Source organism: Ambystoma mexicanum, chromosome 8 (genome assembly GCF_040938575.1).
Source record: "Ambystoma mexicanum isolate Mex_15411 chromosome 8, UKY_AmexF1_1, whole genome shotgun sequence".
Lineage (NCBI taxonomy): Eukaryota > Metazoa > Chordata > Amphibia > Caudata > Ambystomatidae > Ambystoma > Ambystoma mexicanum.
In genome coordinates, this window is record NC_090929.1 from 128726180 (window position 1) to 128745334 (window position 19155).

Here is a 19155-nt window from a genome sequence, read left to right on the forward strand (position 1 = left end):
CATCATGAATCGCACAAGCCATTTCAAACGCTTTGATCCATTGGAGGATATCTGAACCCTCCACGAATACACCAACCAAATCTTTCATAAACTTGGTGGCTGGGGACCTGAAACTCTCACTGGTTTTAGCTGAAGTCTCCACTCTAGCTTTCTCTAGCTGGATTCTCTGACATTCAGTGTCCTGGCTCTTGAGTTCAAGGTCCTTATTTCTGAGTTCAAGATCCCTATTCTTGAGCTCCACTTGTTGAGCCAACTCCTCTTTCTTAAGTTCAGCATCTATTTCCAACTTGCGGTATTCAAAGGCCAATTTCATCCTAAATAACTCAAGCTCCAAGGAATTGCTGGGGTTTGGAACAGAGGCAGCAGGAATGGCGGCATTCCCAGAAACAGATTCAGCAGAAACCCCAGGGGCAGAGTCCTCATTGGTTGCATTCCCCCCCTCATCAAGAGTTTCACTATCAGTCTGGTAGTCCACCAGGGCAGCTATCAGCTCAGCCCTAGACTTATCCACAAAGTCTAACTCCCTGGCTTCACAAGCACTCTGGAGAGCCTCCAAGCTCATCCGAGTCAATTTGCCATTTGCAATAGACTCCATTGTTTGTAATGCAGTTATCTTGTACACAACTAAACCTTAATTTAATAAAGGGCAGATATCCTTTGTAAGTGGCACGGTTATACACTGATTCTTAAAACCATAAGCATCCCACTGCTGCCACCAGTGTGAAGAAGACCGGTGGGGGGTGTCTGTACTTCTGCTCTCTATATGGTAGAGGAGAGGCACAGAAGACCCCAGCCAAGATTCTCTATTACGGTAGCAATGGTCGAGCAATCAAGGCCTTGCTTCTCAGGAGGTGATGCAGGCTGGTTCTTAAGTACAGTGTAGTCCCCAAGCCCCCACAAAGGAATGTCCACACACTGTATTGGTTAGAACACAGTCTTTATATAATCAATATTCCAGGTTATGTACACTTATCATAATAACTCACTTTGTACTCAGGAAAATCAACAATGGCAAATATATACAATTCTAAAATGGTACCACCCTTTGTATTAGATCTCATTAAAGTGCATGAACAATACTGTAACAATGTCACACAGATCAATAGAGTGAAACCAGCAATACAGAGAGGAGAGAAAATAAGATGGTTGAGCAATAGGCAGAATACTGGCCCCTACCACTAGACACAGTTCCTGTGGAGATCCCCCCCACCTGGGCAACCTGTAAAATAAAGATATAGCACAAGCCCAGTCCATATATTGTTCTGCAAGTCTTATTCCCTCCTATAATGTTTTTACCCCCCCCCAATGTACCTGGTGGAGTCGAGTTCTTCGAAGAGGCGTCGACAGATCCTTCTTGAGCGACCCCCTTTCAAGCGGGAGTCACGGATCGTTGAGAAACGTCGAGAAAGTCGGCGTTCGGCGACGGGGAATTGACGGCCCTTCTTGAATGCCTTCTCTTTCAAGCGGGAGGCACGGGGTGTCGAACGTCCGTCGACAAACAGGGTAGAGCGGCGTCGATGAGGTGGCAGCTTCGTCCGAGCGGTGCTCGTCGGCATCGGAGCGTCGGCGTCCTGCAAGGCAGAGGCGTGCGGGGCACCTCGGTGACAATAGTTCTGGACCGCAAAGATTGTGGAGACGGAGGCCCAGCAAGGGCGTCGAGTCGTTTGAGTCTTTGTGATCTTCGGGTGGCGGGAAACCCACCGGCAGGTTTCTCCTCGGCGCGTTGGTCGTCCTCGACTTTCTCCGGCAGGATAAAGCGGTCGACAGTGCGGACGAGGGAGTCCTTCGATTCGAATGTTCTTAGGCAAAGGAGCGGACGGCTCCGGTCGTCGGCGGCACGGCGTCAAGTGGTTCCCACGGCTGGGCAACACAACTTCGACGGGCCTCCAGCGGTTACGCAAACCTGCCAACCCTGGTCGACGACAATGGACTTCGACGGCGGCGATGTCCGGGTGCTTCACTTCGATCTCCTCGGCGGTCCCGTCTCGGGTCGACAGCCTTTTGAGGGTCTGTCTTCCAGGGCGCTTCGGCGAAGATGCAGCGGTGCTCGATGGTCCCTCGGAGCACGGGAAGAGGGCGCCTTACCAGGTCCTCTCTCGGGTCAGCCTTCGACGATTTCGGCAGCCTTCGGATCGGTCAAAGCAAATGCCACAGCAAGTCTTCTTCTTCCAGCTGGACGTCGAGGATCAGCAGTTCCAGTTACTCTTAGAGTGGAGACTCAGCTCCAGGATGCTTCTGAACGTTCCTGAACGTTCCTGCCCCCCTACCAGTGGTGAGAGGTCCCCAGATATACTATTCTGCCTCCCATCCACACTGCTGGCACACACTCAGCAGCCAATCATACAGAAGGGCATTCATGCAGTCAGTCAGCCAATCAGGCACACAGTGCATTCAGGCCACACTCCTCCCTTTCAGACACTCACAACAAGGAATGTGGATTGGGACAAGTACCCAGCCATTCAACACTACACACTGCATTCAGGCCAGTTTCGGGCAGGGCTGTCTCAGTCTTTGTCTCTCATGCCAGAAACCAGACAACCACAACAAGGAGTGTATATTGGTCACACACTCCATTCACCCAGGTCCCACCCACAGGAGGTACCCACAACATACAGTCACTGGGAAGGCTCCAGTCAGTCTAGCTGGGCCTTCACAACAGCACCATATATGGAACTTCCACCCAACAGCCAGTCAGGGGGAAGGGACAGAGTCAGGGCTTCCCAGGACTTTGGGAAAACAAGATAACAGGCAATAGAAAGCAAGAGGCCACAGGGGCCATCTTGTTTTCTATCAGGAATCAACTGATCCCAATGGCAGGGTCTGGGTATCCCAAAATGGAGGACACCCAGAGCACCTGTCAAATTCAGCATGGAGCTGCCACCAGCCCATACCCTGCTCTGGGGCCACCCACAGGTGCCCAAAAACATACACTAGGGGCACAGGGTTGTACCACTACCCATGGGTGCCATAAGGGTATCCCATGGGTCTGTTCACCAAACCAAAAGAGAGAGCTGCACTGCCAGGAGTGGACTCCTGGGCAGAAAACATGACAGAACACACGATAAAAAGCAGTAAAGGACAAGGATTCAGAGGCCCTGTCCCTCTGATGCATTTCCAGCATCACAGGGTAGATGAACAAAAAAGGGGGGCATACCGCATCTCGCCATCAGCTGTCTCACCCCCACTCCCAAAAGACCCCCCATCCAAGTGATCCTCCCGCACTGGTCCACCCCAGTGTCTGGATCCAAAGGCGATGGCAATGCCCTGGCCACCTGAAAGAGAGAGATCGATCCCCGGGGGCAAGACACCCTCTGGTTTCTCACACCTTACACAAGACTTTTATGGAAAATGTTTTTATACACACATAGAAAGAACTATTTGGTTCCTGACCTAACTAATGTTTTTTTAGTCTGATCGCCAAAGGTGGAAGCCAGCAATTCTCAGTTCTCTCTTTCAGCCACCAAACTCATCCTCTGGAGTAGCTGATGTTACGGCTGCTTCCCGGTGTTATGCCTCTGTCTCCTTGTCCCAACTGTCACATCCTATCACCAGCTCTCTTCTTCTCTAGTGTTCGGTCTTTGGTTGTTTCTCCTCTGCCTCATGACCAGCTCAACTTCTCTCCAGTTGCCAGCTCCTTGCAGCGTTAGGCCTTCTCCCCAGCTCCTCTTACACCACTTCTCTGCTCCTGCATAAACCACCCATCATCTCCGGATTTTCTCTTCATATCTGATTGGCTCCAGCAGTTGTTCCTTAGTTCCCACCTCTCCTTCTTGGATTCTCCAGGTGGCTCAGTAACCTGCAGGTTTGTGTCCTTATTGCTGCTTCTGTTATCACTCATTGGTCACTGTCTTAAGCTCTCCTCAGCATGTTTAGCTCCTTGGCTTCTCCCGGGCTCCCTATCAGATCGCAGATTTCTAGTATGTCCAAGGCCTCTTGCTAATTAGTGTTTCATTCATTTTGTTTCTCCCACAGTGCAGCAGGGTCTGTCACATGACAACAGGGCCAGGTCCCCATGTTTTGTGTACTGTCTCAGTACTGACGATTAATTGTGTATTGTGCTATTTGTGTTTTTAAATATGCTTTTAGTTCATTGATTTTTACTATTAACCTCCGTGTTGATCGTGTTAGGATGTGTTAAATGTTATTCATTTACTTCAGCAGCTGTGTATCTGTTCCACTGAAGTTGTTTGTCATTTCACCCCTGTGGTGATTGCGCTAGTCGGGGAAACTACATTTCCCATCCATCCTGTAGTCTTTAGTCCCTCTTATACCGCAACCAGGCATGTGAGCGCCGGCGTATGAGGGAGGCCAGTCTGTGCCGGTATATATACCCTGCCTCTTGTGAGAAACCTGAAGGTGTCTCACCCGCTAGTCCCCGGAGATCTGTCTTCCAGGTGGCCAGGACACAGCCATCGCTATTGGATCCAGTTCCTGGGGGTGGACCAGTGGGGGAGGATCACCTGGACGTTTTTTTGGGGGGGAGTGGGAGTGGGACACCAAAGGTTGAGACACTGTAACCCCTTCCTTCCATCCTAGCCTGTGGGATATTTAGAAGATCTCCCCCCCCCTTCTCTGACACAAACACTTTCCTATACTGTAAGAGACAACAGACAGACTAACACTAGAGCCGTCTACCTGACATGTGCCAACACATGCGTCAGGCAGAGTCAGACAATTGACAATAACCATGCACACCTGGTGGCCCTTTACCTTTCCACAATGGGCCGAATGCATGATGTAGCAGCTATTCCCATCCAGGAAGTACAAGCGAAGGAGAAAAGCGGCGAGACCTGAAAGGACGACAAGGACGGAATTGCCCTCACCCTTTTCAACTCAGACCCACGAAGCCTCAGCAAAGGGAATCACAAGACCGGGGAGTACAGCTGATGTGTGGTGTGATAAGTGTCAGCAGTGCACGGGGGCCTCCCGAATTGATAACACAGGCGGGGAGGCATACAGGCTACTGTAGTACCATCCTTGACTCCAGAAGCAAGACAAGCCAACAAACTCAGCACAATCGGCGAGTCGGAGGAAGCTGATAGCAAACCGAACTGTGTTGAGCCCAAGGTTGCAAGTGTGAACATTAGATGAAAGCAAGAACTTGGGAACAAAGAACTTGTGTGTGTTTGAACTTTTGGGAAAGCCCAGAGAAGGGCCAGCTGCAGAGTGGTTAGGTGCCGCAGGAGTGCTCATTCGAAGGACTCTTGCTGGGCCCTTTTGTGCTGAAACTGCAAGTACCAGAAGGCTTTAGGAAAAGGCGGCGTGAGGTGTCAGAGTGGTCCAACAAGGGTCACGCCAAATCCCTTGTGCACTCACAAGTCTCTCACCCTTTTCCCAGAGAAAAGCTAGAAGAAGGGAAACCAAGCTTTGTGACAAAATGAAGCAAATCATGCACTGTGTTAGAAATTCATGAACTGTGTATTTGGCAAGCGTGAACCCGGCTGAGGGATGCCTGCAAGTAGGGGTGAAGAGTAATACACCGGTGAACATTGTGTCGATAAGAGTGAACCCAGCTGAGGGTTGTCCATAGTGAGAAGTTGTTTATAAAGACATTAAGGCTCTTGAATATTACAAGTCTGTATTTTTTTGAAAGGCTGTAGTGTACCCAACGGAGGGAGGCCCAGGTTGCAAGAAGGATCAGAGCCAGGTGGAGGGAGATCCAAGGGGCGATGAAGCAATTGCCCAAGGTGCAAGATTACCGAAGGAACTTTTGTTTGTTGTTTTGCTCCATCAGGCCTTCAAAGGCAAGAGACTTTGCAGGGAAGAGACTTGGCCCCTAAAGGTTCTGGTATTGTTGAACTGGAATTGTGATTTTCGTGCTGGAGAGGCCCTTGTCCCTTAATGCAAACGTGGGGAAGGAAGACCCAGCCATACCATCCTGACTTCTTGTGAACACTTCTTTCTTTTCTGGTGAACATTATCCCACACTCTTTTTGTAACTTAGTAGTAAGGATTGGCAATAGGTATTTTAGTATTAGCCCTTTTTATTTGACAAGACACCACTAGGACTGCCTTATTATTATTTGATGGTCATAGCTTGCTCGCATCATAGATTTAGGTTTAGATTAGGCGGTTGTCTCACACATTATAAAGTTCAATAAAATCCCTTGAACTGTGATCACATGTGTCTGTCTTTACTGTTGCCACCATGAGTTCCTTACACTCTCCTCATTCTGGTCTGACGATTGATTGTGTATTGTGCTACATGTGTTTTTAAATATGCTTTTAGTTCATTGATTTTAACTATTGACGTCTGTGTTGACTGTGTTGGGATTCCTTGCATTTTATTGATTTACTTCAGCAGTTCTGTGTATCTGTTCCACTGAAGTTGTTTTACTCATTTCATCCCTTCTGTGCTGATTGCGCTAGTCGGGGAAACTACATTTCCCATCCATCTTGTCGTCTTTAGTCCCGTTTATACCGCAACCAGGCGCATAAGCGCCGGATGCTGGTCTGTGCCGGTCCATGTTTGGTCCGCTCTTCCGCCTTTCCGGGGGCTTTAGAGCAGTTTTTGGTTTTGTAAATGTTAATGTAAAGTACCTTTTGTAAGGCGCAACTCGCCCAGAGGCCTCAGTGTGCAGAAAGACAGCAGAGATCAAACCAAAAGCTCAAAACCAAGAGAATCCATCCAAGTAGGAGGAAAAGCTAATCATTAGAATTAAAAAGAAATGTTTTCAGTAATCTCTTGAAAGTGAGTGTTTCTGAAAAAGTACAAATTCCTAAGGGAGGAGAGTTCCACAGAGAAGGGTCAATGACGTCAAAGCTGGTACCACCTAACCGAATCAATTTAAAATGGGGTTGTTCGAGTTTATTAATGTTGCTAGATCAAAGTGAGCAAAGGGTTCTGGAGAATCTGACTCTTTCACGTAAACTGGCGCTCTATGGGTAAGGCATTTATGCGTAAGAAAGAGAATCTTAAAAGTGATGCAATGTTTGACAGGGAGCAAGTGAAGGGACCTGCGAGCCTCAGTAATGTGATTCCTTTTCGAGAGATCACACACAGCTCCGATGGCATTATTTTGGACAACCTGCAAGTGGCCAAATTGGACTTGGAAGTGCCAACAAGAAGACTGTTGACATAGTCCAATTTGGAGTTAACTATGGCAGTAGCAAGAGCAGCAGTATTAGGGGTCGACAAAAAAGGTCTAATCTGTCCGATGAGACGTATGGTGTAGGCACAGAATGCATTAACTTGACTGACATGTTTTTTCATATCCAAGGACGCATCAAAATAGACACCAAGGGTTTTAACCCAGGGGCTAGGTTCAATGGAGATACCTGCGATGTTAAAGGCACCATATCTGGGATCCAGATTTCCCAGGTGGTGGATGGTACCAACCAGCATGAGCTCGGTCTTACTCCCATTAATTGCCAGGGAGTTATTAATTACCCATTCCTCTATGAGATTTTAAATAGAGGTGATGTTAAGAAGATCCCTCTCGTAATCACCAGTAAGGTCGATCAAAATCTGGGTATCATTGGCATAGTTAGTATAACCTATGCCAATGCTATCCAGAAGGTCAAAGAGAGGACGGGTGTAGAGGTTAAAGAGGGTGGGAGAGAGGCATGCTCCCTGCGGGACACCACATGTAACAAGTTCAGGGGGGAATTATAGCCACCCGAGGTGACCCCGGCAGAGCGGGGGCCCAAGAAGGAAGCCAGCCATCCCAAAGCACTACTGGAGCAGTTTTCAATGGTCCCCAACCTCTACAGCAGCAAAGCATGATCAAGCAGATCGAAATACATAGAGAGGTCGAGAAGCATCAGCATAGCAACCCAGCCAGAGTCCACAACCTGACAAAGATTGGCCTTCAGGTCAAGCAAGGCAGTCTCCGTACCCTGAAGCTCCCTGAAACCAGATTGCAGGGAACCCAGTAGATGGTTGTCCTCAATGAGCCTTTGAATCTGGGAGTTGGCCATTCTGTCCAAGACTTTCAGTAAAAAGGTGGTTTTGGTAATGCGATTGTAGTTTCCTACCAATGCCGGTACGAGAGAAGCCTTTTGTATCACGGGAGAGATCCAGAAATTGTCAACAAGCCACAAACTGTGGTGGTGGAAAAGGAGTTAATCAGTTTCAAAACAAAAGGAGCCAGGCAGTCGAAAGAGTCTTTAATTTTGGAGGGAGGATAAACATAGTCGGGACAAGAAGAGGGCTTAAGGTGAATCACAATATAACAGTTTCTGTTATTTCTCTAAAATTAAAGATGGGTGTGGTACAGTTAGGTGACTGAATAGGAGTGAAATCCTAAGGCTTCATAATGGCTGGTGTAGCGCGATCAGAGTGCATCCTAGCTACGTTATCATGGTGAGAATTGAGTTTGCTATTAAAGCCTTGTTGGATGCCGGAGCACAACTGGTCATTTTTATCAATGGAAGGGTGGGAATTGCCTTTCCCTTCAAATTCTTTAAGAATAGTGAAGAGCTCTCTATGGGAAGATTTGGCTGTTTCTATACGTTCTTCATAATGATCACGTTTAGCAGCTAGGATTGCCATCTTATATTCTAAGGCGGCCTTATCGTAGGAGGCATGATTTTAGAAGCGTTTTTCTGCCAGACCTGTTCTTTTTGTCTTTTACATGTTTTAAGATCTTATCAGAAAACCAAGATTTCCCAAGCATTTCAGTTTTAACGGTTTTAATATAAAGATTTGCTAAGGTGTTAGTAATGGACGCCATGATCTCGTTGTATTGATATGTAAGAATCAACGTACAATCTGAGTCGGGCAAAGCAGCTAATAAAGGAAGGTCCAGTTCACAAAAAGCCATAGAAGTCATTTTGCAAGTGTTCCTGACGGTCATCTGAACATGTGGGTTGATGTTCTGTGTTGCAAGTCTACCAGCAAGATTAACACCAAAGGGGATAAAACTATGATCAGACCAAGGGCATAACGAGATATCATGGACATTCACAGTTAAGTGATAGGAGAAGGTCCAGTCCAGGATGTGACCATCTTTATGGGTGGCGGTCAAAATACGTTGTTTAGGACCAAGGGCTTTGAGAGCCTGGATAAGGTTAGTGGTGTCATGGTCTGAGGTATGATAAACCCAAAAATGAATGTCACCAAGAATGATGACATAGGAAGTGGTCTTAATCATATCTCAAAGGACCATGAGAAGTTGTTCTTCAAAAAGAGGCATAGCCATAGGATGACGATATAGATAAAATATACAGATATTAGAATTAGCATCAATAGAAATGTTTAAGAAGGTGTATTGGCATTCATCAATCGGAAGAGAGGTGCATTTATGAGTAGTCAGTGTGACCCTGACTACAATAGCCGTGCCACCACCACGCCCGACATCAGTCGGTTCTAAAAATCTTGTATCCATTCGGGACAGGGGATGTGGCCACGTGGGTGGTGACATTAGAGAGCCAGGTCTCAGTGAGACATAAGATATCTAGATGCTTGGTAAGTATACAATCTGCAATCTCATCTGCGTTTCTAACTAAGGAACATGTGTTCAACAGTCCAAAAGACAGATACAAGGTAGCACAGTCAGGGTTACCCATGGGAATTACATCTGGGACCATAGTAGCTTGAACAGTGCTATTCGCAGGTAGATGAGGATCACAAGATGTATTAAGAGGGACAATCCACATTTGAATCTCAGAGGTAAATGTGAGCATAGTTACTGGTATCAGCACTGGAACTCACTAGGTCAAGGGCAGCAAAAGGCATCATAACAGATGACTGCGTGGAAAGACCTTCAGGATAGATCAAAGTACTCTCTAAGTAACTAGTTAGAGGGTCACAGCTGCTGTACATATCCTGATTTTGCTATACCTGGACTCTTACCTAAGTTAGTCGTAGCGCGTTCTAGAGCAGCCAGCGCAAGTAATTTAGCAGAGGACACTACCACTGAAGCGGAACCGGAAGCTTGAAGCACCTACTAGTACGGACCGGCACAGACCGGCCTGTCTCACTTGCCGGCGTTCATGCGCCTGATTGCAGACTAAGAGGGGTTAAGAACTATAAAAAAAACTGGGAACTGCAATTCAGAAGGTAAAAGGCAACAGGTAAGTAGAAAGCAGAAAGGTGAGCACAATAAGCAGAGGATCTCAAATGGGAGAGTAATGATTACAAGTTTAAGACATACGATCAGAAGCACCTCGTCAGTGCAGCACATTAAAAGGGCAGCACAGCTAAGACAAAATAATTAAATAAAAACGAAGTTAAAAGGAAACGGTCAACACGATTTAGACTCCTAATGGTAGTACCTGACTGTCTTGCCGGCAACATTAATCTCAACATTGCAATGTGCTCAAAACCTGATTTTCTTAGAAACCTTGTTGCGGCTGACACCTCCAGTTACCCACTCATTGCTGACATTTCTCTGCTCCCTGTTCGTTTGGGAATCACAAACACTTCTGCTATGAATTCCCCTGTTGAGAGGAACGTTTCCCGCCCCAGCATGCATGTTGGACATCTGAACACACGATCTTTGGTCAAACACGCTGATGAGTTCTCTGATGACGTACTATGTCTTACAGAGACCTGGCTTTCTGATGTCACCTCTCTGCCATTGCCTCTACCCCGGCTGGCTACCAGCTGTTCCATACAGATCGGAACACAGGCCGGGTTGGAGGCACGGCTGTTATTGTTAAAAACACTCTTACTTCCTATAGATGTAATTCCTTGCCTATAGATGAATGCCAACATACTGTGATTAAAATTATTATTGATTCTAACACTGCTACCTACATCTTTACTGTCTGTCGTCTTCCCATGGCTATGCCACTGTTCGAGGAACAGCTTCTCATGCTACTTGTCGACCTTATTAAAAATACTTCTTATGTTCTGGGTGATTTTATCCTTTGGGCCTATCACTCGGATTATCACCAAACCTTTAATCTTTTTCAATCCCTTGAGGCCATCGGCCTTCAACAACAAAGATCCCCACCCGTAATGATGGACATAGTCTGGACTGGGTACTCTCCCATCGCATAATCCTGAATAATTTTGACATCTTGAATTGCCCCATGTCCGATCCTAGTTTTATCTCCTACTTTCTGGACTTGCCCGGTAAAATTGCTAGACTTGACCTTAACCCACATGTTGAAATGTGCGTAAGGATCTATCATAAAATTACGCCTCTTGCTGTCTCTGAAATAGACTCTCCCATGCTAGCTAACCTCTTATATTCTAATTGCACTGCTACTCTTGTCGATCAATATAGTGAGGTTATTTCCTCTTTTATGAACACACTTGACCCTCCCGCTGTTAAAATTGTCAAAATGTAAACCCTGGGAAAATTCTGGTTCTCCAAGGAAATATTGACTCTTAGAACATTCAAGACATTCAAGAGACAAAAAGAACAAGCTTGGTGGAAAAATACCACAGCCTACACTCTTGCTTTGTACCGTAAGGCTGCGGCCGATTACAAGACTGCCATTACGGCTGCCAAACAAAACTATTATGAAGAACGTATTAAAACTGCTAATTCCTCTCATAAAGAACTTTTTACAATTTCAGGGAGTATGAAGGGAAGGATATTTTTTTACCCCGCCTTGGTTAAGAGTAACCAATGTTGTTCCGACATACAAAAGAGACTTAGTGATAAATTCAATTCACATTGCGATAAGATTTTGATGCTGCGTTCTGCCCCTTCTTTGCCGACTAGTATCATACCCAGTCCTGTTTTCCATATCCAACCACCAGCCTCCATTACTCCTGTCTTTAACTTTAGAGAGATCAGTGAGGACGATCTCTCGGATATTGTCTCACATCTTAAGCCTTCCTCATGTCCTGATGATATTTGCCCTCCTTCAAAAATTAAAGAATACTTTCGTTGCATGCCTCCTTTGGTTATGCGCCTGGTTAACTCCTCCTTTGCTACTTCTATTGTTCCTGACTCACTAAAAAAATGTGTGGGTCTCTCCTTGATCCATCTTCTGTAGGCAACTATCGTCCCATTACTAATATTACCTTTTTATTGAAGATTCTGCATATTGTTGCATACTCTTAGATCCAGCAAAACACGGAGGATAATAACCTTCTCGCCCTCTTCATTCTGGCTTTCTGGCTCTTTATGGGACTGAGACTGCTCTGGTTGATTTGAAAGCCAACCTATGCCACATCGAGTCAGGTTGCGCTACTGATCCTTCTGGCCCTTTCAGTGGTGTTCGATCTTGTGGACCAAACCATGCTGCTTGAGAGGCTGGGGGACATCACTAACTGCTCCAGTAGCGCCCTAAATTAGTTGGCTTTGTTTCTAGGCCCTGCCCGGGTTGCTTCTAATGACTTCAAAACCCCCCTGAACTTCTCACATGCAGTGTCCCTCAGGGAGCTGCCCTTTCCCCTACCCTTTTTAACTTGTACACACGTCCTTTCTTCCAACTTCTTGACTGTCTCGGCATAGACTATACAAATTACGCTGATGATACGCAGGTCTTAATTAAACTTACCAGTGCCTACGAGAAGGACCTCAAGAAAATAACCTTTATGCTAAGATTGAATATTGGATGATAAATAATTCCTTGTCTCTGAACGGAAATGAAACCAAGCTTATGATTTTAGGGACCACTCGGCAGCGCCTTCAGAAGATGAATCCTATATTTGCTGCATTTGATATTGCTGGTTCCCCCATTAAAAGTAGTCCTTGGGTTAAGACCCGGGGAGTCTCCTTCGACTCCTCACTCAATATGAAGAAAAATACTAGTCCGGTGAAAGTATCCTGTGCCTATACTACAGGCTTGATCAGGCAAATAAAACCCTTTTTCTGAATCTAACCCTGCCTCACTTGCTGTCACCCTGGTCAACGCCAAACTTGACTATGGTAACAGCCTGTTGGCAGGAACTTCTAAGTCTAACTTCGAGCTGCATGTGGTCTCTCCAGAAGACAACATGTGACTGAGTCACGTATTTCCCTGCATTGACATCCAATTTAATTTGTCATAAATTGATACATTTAAGTGCCTTAATAAACTGACGGAAGATTAGCATTAGCATGCAATATGTAATTCTAAAGGTGCTGGAGTATTTGAATATCTTGAAAAAAATACTTTAATCTGTACGTTCACAATATGTATTTCTGACAGCAGGTATTGTGTCTAACATTGCTATGTTCTCTGTTTCAATTTACAGTGCCCCAATGCCTTACCTCATAGGAATACATGCAAGTTTAATGGAGGTAGGTGTGTCTATGCCTGCATTACACTTTCTATAACGTTACGTAATGAGTCCCGAGTCCTCTACTTAGCTGTTATTAATGCTACACTCTCTCCTTCTTCATTTTTACTGTACATCTGATGCCATTCCTAGATGTTTGTGTAATGCTCTTTAGAGATACGCTGAGCAGTAAATCTGTCTACAGGGGGTTTACTTCATGTTTGAAGAATACCAACAACTTTGACAAATAAAGGCGGCCTGGCTGGGCCAGAATTCTTCAAGTGATCTGAATATGTATGAGATCTATAAAGCACAAATCGAGCTGGGACGCTATGGGGCAACTGGGATTTGCTAAGGGGTTACAGGTAGGGTGTATAGGTAGCAGAGGGGCTGGGAAGGGCAGGCGGCGTTCGTAGAAGAAGACCTAAGGGTGAGTAGAAGGATCAGCAATTGGTGGGATGTTTTTTGAAGAGTATGGGCATCAGGTCCTTCCTGAAGTGTATAGTGGAGTGGCACACTCTGATCTTTGCTGGTAACTTGTTCACAAACAGAGCGCATAGCTGCTTAGGTCTGTTTCCTGGTTGTTTGCCTCTTGCAGTTTTTTTATGTCCAGGCTGGAGATGTGGTGCATTAGCCTCCGGCGATAGTGACTTTCTCTAGAAAGTACATTCGATTTTTGGTTGTGACTGCTTTATAGATCTTTTAAGAAATTAAATGATGATCAGAAATCAAAGGGTAAACCGGGAGGGGCAGCAGTGCCACAGGACATGTTCCCTTAAACAAGATAAACTGTGAATGAGAATTTGAGATCAAAATGACATAAGGGAACACATGACGTCTCTTCAGTCCTGTGATTTTGTTGCCCGAAGCACTGCTAAACAGGATAAGGACCCACACTGCAGGTCATTGGCCACAGGAGCAGAGATTGTGGGGATACAGGACCATGTTCAGAAGTGGTCAGACAAACGCTAAGGAAACACCATAGAAATATCAACTGAAAGAAGCCTAGAGCAAAGCGGTCAATCAAACGGGAAACCCACCCAAGAAAATGTGTTCAGGAAGGCAAGCCAAGTACAGTCATCCATCATTTCATCATGTTTCTGGTGCAGCCAATTTCTTTTTTTTTTATAAGCTTTATTTAATTTTCATCTTCACAGAACAGTTCAACAAGCAATGCCATGGACAGTTAACATGAGTGAAGGTCAATGTTTCTCCCCCACCCCCATATTCTAGATTGAAACATCCCTACTAGAGAATTGTATTGTCTGCAGGTTGTAACCAAACATGTCTGTGGTAAGTCTGAGTACGGAGACCAACTCTTAAGCAAGCCCTGACATCTTCTATCTGTGATCCCACAATTCCACAGTCAAGCGTTTCATTATCTGGGGTCAACAAAGCACTGATTCTCTATCCCTGGCATACACAGGAAAGGGAGCCCATACCCTGGCATACTTGGACTGAATTGGTTAATGAAGTGGTGATTCTCTCCATGGCATGCAGCCCCCATATTTTAATCCACCAATATGCGATTGGGGGGCCCTCCTGTTGCTTCCAAGATCAGGCTTGTGTTGTTTTCGCTGCCAGTAAGAGGTGGGTGATCAGTATCACTCGAGGCCACAGCGTGGGCATGAACCATCTTCTGGTGCATGGTCAAAGATCACCACCAGCAGGTTAGATGTCAACCTATGACCCATAATGTCCTTTATGCTCGCTAGGACCTCTTTCCAGTATATCTGTATGACGGGGCAGCCCCACCACATATATATATCATATCCCATCTCATCCCACACCCGTGCCAGCTGCGATCCAATGTGATTGGGTAGATTTTATGGAGCCTCACCGGGGGTAGGCACCACCTATAGCATATCTTGATTGCTCCTTCCTTACCTAGGATACATCTACAGCTCTTGTTGGCTCGATGCCAGTTTCTCCGCCATGCGTCCTCAGGTATTTCCTGTCCTAATTCCTGCTCCCATTTGAGCATATAGGGCAATTCATCTCCCTCCACTGACTTCTCCATCAGCTTATAAGATTGGGAAATGTTGTGCTCTCGTGCCTTCATGCGTGGTGAGCTCTATCCCCAGTGGATTTCTGAGAGCTGTCCTTTTGACTACAGGGTTACTGAGCCAGTGCCTTATCTGTGAATACCTGTATCTTTCTGTCTCTGGGAGTGAGGATTTCTTCTTACACTCAGAAAAGGGTAAGGGTTCACCCTCCCTAATAAAATCCCTTAGCGCCAGCGAACCCCTGCTTCCCATTGCGCAAAGACGCGTTTGTTTAAACCTGGAGAGAGCTCTGGATTTTTGGTGCGTGGCGATAGTGGGGCGAGACCTGTTTTGGACCCCAGTGCTAGATCGCTCTATTCCAAAGTTTCATTGTTGTGATTGGAGTGTTTTCGAGTGTTTCCATTTTCCCTGCAACACTTTAGTCTGTCTACAGTGGCTGTTACTTTTTCACAGAGAGGAGGAGCAACCCGCTTCAAAGACTTCACTCCTAGCATGAGTGGAGTGTGATCGGAGTGTTTGCGAGTGCTTCCAGTTCCCTCCAACACGTCGGTCTGTCTACAATAGCTGCTACTTTGCCACAGAGAGGAGGGGCAACCCGCTTCAAAAACTTCACCCCAAAGCGTGATCGGAGTGTTTGCGAGTGTTCGCGTAGGGCGCAGAGACAGCTGTCTGTGCTGGCCCTGCTTCTCAGCTGATCACACTGAGTTGGCTGTGTTGGATGTGACTGCTGAGGAAAGCCTGCAGCGTTTGGGATGGCTGCTGGTGCTACCCCTGTTTCCCTGCCGATCACGCTAAGGCTGCCGTGACTGTTAAAGTTAACCCGCAGCACGAGCACAGTTGCAGGTGCTGCCCCTGCCTTTTAGCGGGCCACGCGGATCACACAGAGACTGCCGTGACTGCGGCGTTAAGCGCGTAGCTCGGGGATGATTGCTTGTGCTGTCCCTGCCTCCAGTTGACTACGCGAAAATTCTGCTGTGATTGTTGAGGTAAGCTTGTAGTAGCTATCTTCACCTCAATTTGTCTGTGTGCTTTGGGACTAGTGGAGCATTGGTGATTGGTCCCAAGTGCTTAATCCGGTGGTTGCAGAAGAAGACCTCAGAAAAAGAGCTATAACCTGAAAGTGCAGGATACAACATCCTTGGGGGTGGAAAAAAACAAAGTGGTTTTGAGTGGCTGTCTGTAGGTGTTTTAAAGGAGGTGAAGGACATTCCTCGTTACTCACAGTTTACCTGTTGTGTGAAAAATAAAAATGTCAACGGACCTAAACAACCAAGCTAGCGCAGAACTAGACTACATCTGAAAAGGTGTGCTGCGCCGGCATTGCCAGCGGAGTCTGTCTTGGCAAGTGCGAGTGTAACCATTTTAACATCATTGCTGCCCCAGTCCCCCCAGAACTTTGAAATGCTCCCTGGGTTCGAAAAACCTTTAGCCTTCCACTGCAACCTCAGTGAGTAAGAAGGGTTCTACACACCACTCACCAGAACGTATCCTCTCACAGAGTGATATAATGGAAATGGACAATAGGCTCTCACCCAATTCTGACAGTCATAGGGACATTACCCAAACTTCAAGCACGAAGGAGGTGTTTGGCCACCCTAAAAACTCAGATCTAGCAGCAAAGCTGTCAGTGGACCTATCGCTCCTGACAGACAAAATAAACACACAAAGGCGTTAAATTATCTCAATGATGAAAGCAAGGCTTTAAGTCTTGAGAGACGAGCCAAGTCCCCTTTTGTCAGCAGGTCCCAAAGGACTCCAGCAGAGCATTGATACAGGTAGCCCTCAGCGGGGGACAGGGGAGCCCAAACTTGATTTGGAAACTGCATTGGATAATGCCTCTCAGAGCACAATTGCAAATGGTAACACTGTGCCAGAAAGATGCCAAACCCCACTGGAAACACCACTGCTAGGGGAAAGCATCAAGGAGGACGATTGTTTTCAGGCCATCCCAGTGAGAAGGGGTGACTTGTCGTCCTCGGACTCCAGTAGGCTGTACAATTATAGCAGTGGTGGAGGTGGTCAGCGCCAGGAGGGCCAAACGTTACGTTTAAAGAGGAAATAGCTAACATCCAAAACACAGTGATGTCATCATTGACTATATCGTTAGCTCCCTTCTGCAAGTTGTACGAATCCATACACTCTACCATTCAAGAGCAAGTAAATCTCATGCATATGCTGCAATAAAACCTGACAAACTTGGACATCTGTACAAAAAAATTTGAACAAAGGCTGGACACTTAGGTAGAAACCTCCAATCAGTGGCAGTGAAGGCTTTGCGACTTGGCCAGGAGCCAGATGGCTGATAAATCCTTGCTGATGGAGGCCATCATAGAAAATGAAAAATGGATGAGGGCCTATTGGAAGTCAAATGAACGCCAGGTTCAGGATGCGAAAGTTAGCCCCCCGGTCAACCCAATTACAGAGGATGGGCCGGTCCCAAATGTAATTAAGGAGAATGGCAATGCCACTGTTGACTTGACCGAATCATCTGGTCTTGAGTCGATCAAGGCAAACACATTCTCAATATTTAAATCTTCGGCCTTGATTTGGGGTGAGGTTTGTGGTGAGAAAAGAAAAAGCAATGTGTTGTAAGAGAAAAAAACAAACATTCTAAAGCAGGCCCCAACGAGAAAGATGAATGGATCAAGAGCTTTCCTGCGGAAAATACAAGTTCCCCCTCGAACAGATCTGCCCTGTTCCACCAAAACATCTCGTATGGAATTGGTGATGCCAAAAGATGAGCCTCTCCCAGAGGACACTGGCAAAAATAGGATGGATCAAAGTAAGGTTTCCAGGACGGGCGAAACTACCCTCCAGTCAGATTCCTGCCTCAGCAATCTTCTGGAAATAATGTATAATGAGAAGATGATAAATGGAATAACTTGAGCGATTCTGACTGGAGGGAAGCAGGAGGCCTTAATATCACAAAAGCCTGGAATGAAAAATTCAGCGATGAGATCGAAACAACCTCAATTGGCACCCCATTTTCAGACTATGGAGGAAAAAAGAAAGGCGGCGCAGTTAAAGAACTGTGCAGTCCCTATTGGCATAAAAAGCAAGGCGGAAGGGAGGCAAGAATCGGCTAATATTGATAGACCCAGAAAAATGTTGACAAAAGAAAAGCGCTCTTATTCCCCTAGAAGATCAGTAGAGATTCCAAAACTATCTCTGGAAAGAATTAAAGTGGACCAAAAGATCCTACTGCTAAACAGGAGTAATGTAATGAAGCTCCTCCAATGTATTCCTGCTCTTAGATTCATATCAACAGACAATATAAGAGTGGTTGAATTTGCATCGGAGAATCGGGAAGACCACGTAATCCTCCATTTAGAATCCCACCTTATTAAGGAGGCTTTGTTGGAACAAAGTGATAGGTTGTTCTGCTTGGGGTACGACCTCAGTAAATATAATGTGGAGCAATTGCAGAGTAATCAAGCAAAGAAATGGGCTCCCCAACCAACCTTAACCAAATATACGAAAAAGCCTGTAAGTCAAAGTGAAGTTGCCCTGCCAGGGTTAACAATGGGAGTCCAGATGAAAGATATGAGACTTTTTGGAAACTTTACAATTTGGAATAATGGTTGTAAAAACATTGTGAAGACTGGCAATGTGTCTACCGATAAAACTGCTCCAAACCAGACTGATTGGAGCTGGCTTGCGGGTGCATTGGCAAGACCCATTGGAGAATAGACTGATGAGGAAGAGCCGACAGACCATCTCAGAGTGTGATCATGGAACACTCAGGGCTTTGAATGTTTGTTTACGGCCGAAGGTAAGGTTCTGGGGAGCTATGACATTATATGTCTCTAGGAGACATGGTTCCGGGTCGAGCCGGTGTGTGATGGTTATGGGATCTTCTTGAATCCTTCTCTTAAGGGAACCTTGAGTCACCCTTTCGCTGGGCTTCTGACCCTAGTTAAAGTGGAACATGGTTTTAGGATACGTCATCACTTTATACCTAATCCCTATGTTCAAATTTTGGTGAAAGAGAGGCACTTTTAAATGGAATAACCAAACTCCTTTTGATAAATGTGTACTGAG

At 46.0% G+C, this 19155-nt stretch overlaps 1 protein-coding gene across 4 annotated transcripts in view; it reads left to right on the forward strand.

The window, feature by feature from the left end:
* Window positions 1–19155, forward strand: part of DENND1A (DENN domain containing 1A) — a 2718319-nt gene that overhangs the window by 1226237 nt on the left and 1472927 nt on the right. For all 4 annotated transcript variants that reach the window (XM_069609457.1, XM_069609459.1, XM_069609458.1 and 1 more), the window contains exon 11: window positions 13085–13130. In XM_069609457.1, coding sequence (XP_069465558.1) covers window positions 13085–13130 — 46 coding nt within the window. The remainder of the gene's footprint in view (window positions 1–13084; window positions 13131–19155) is intronic.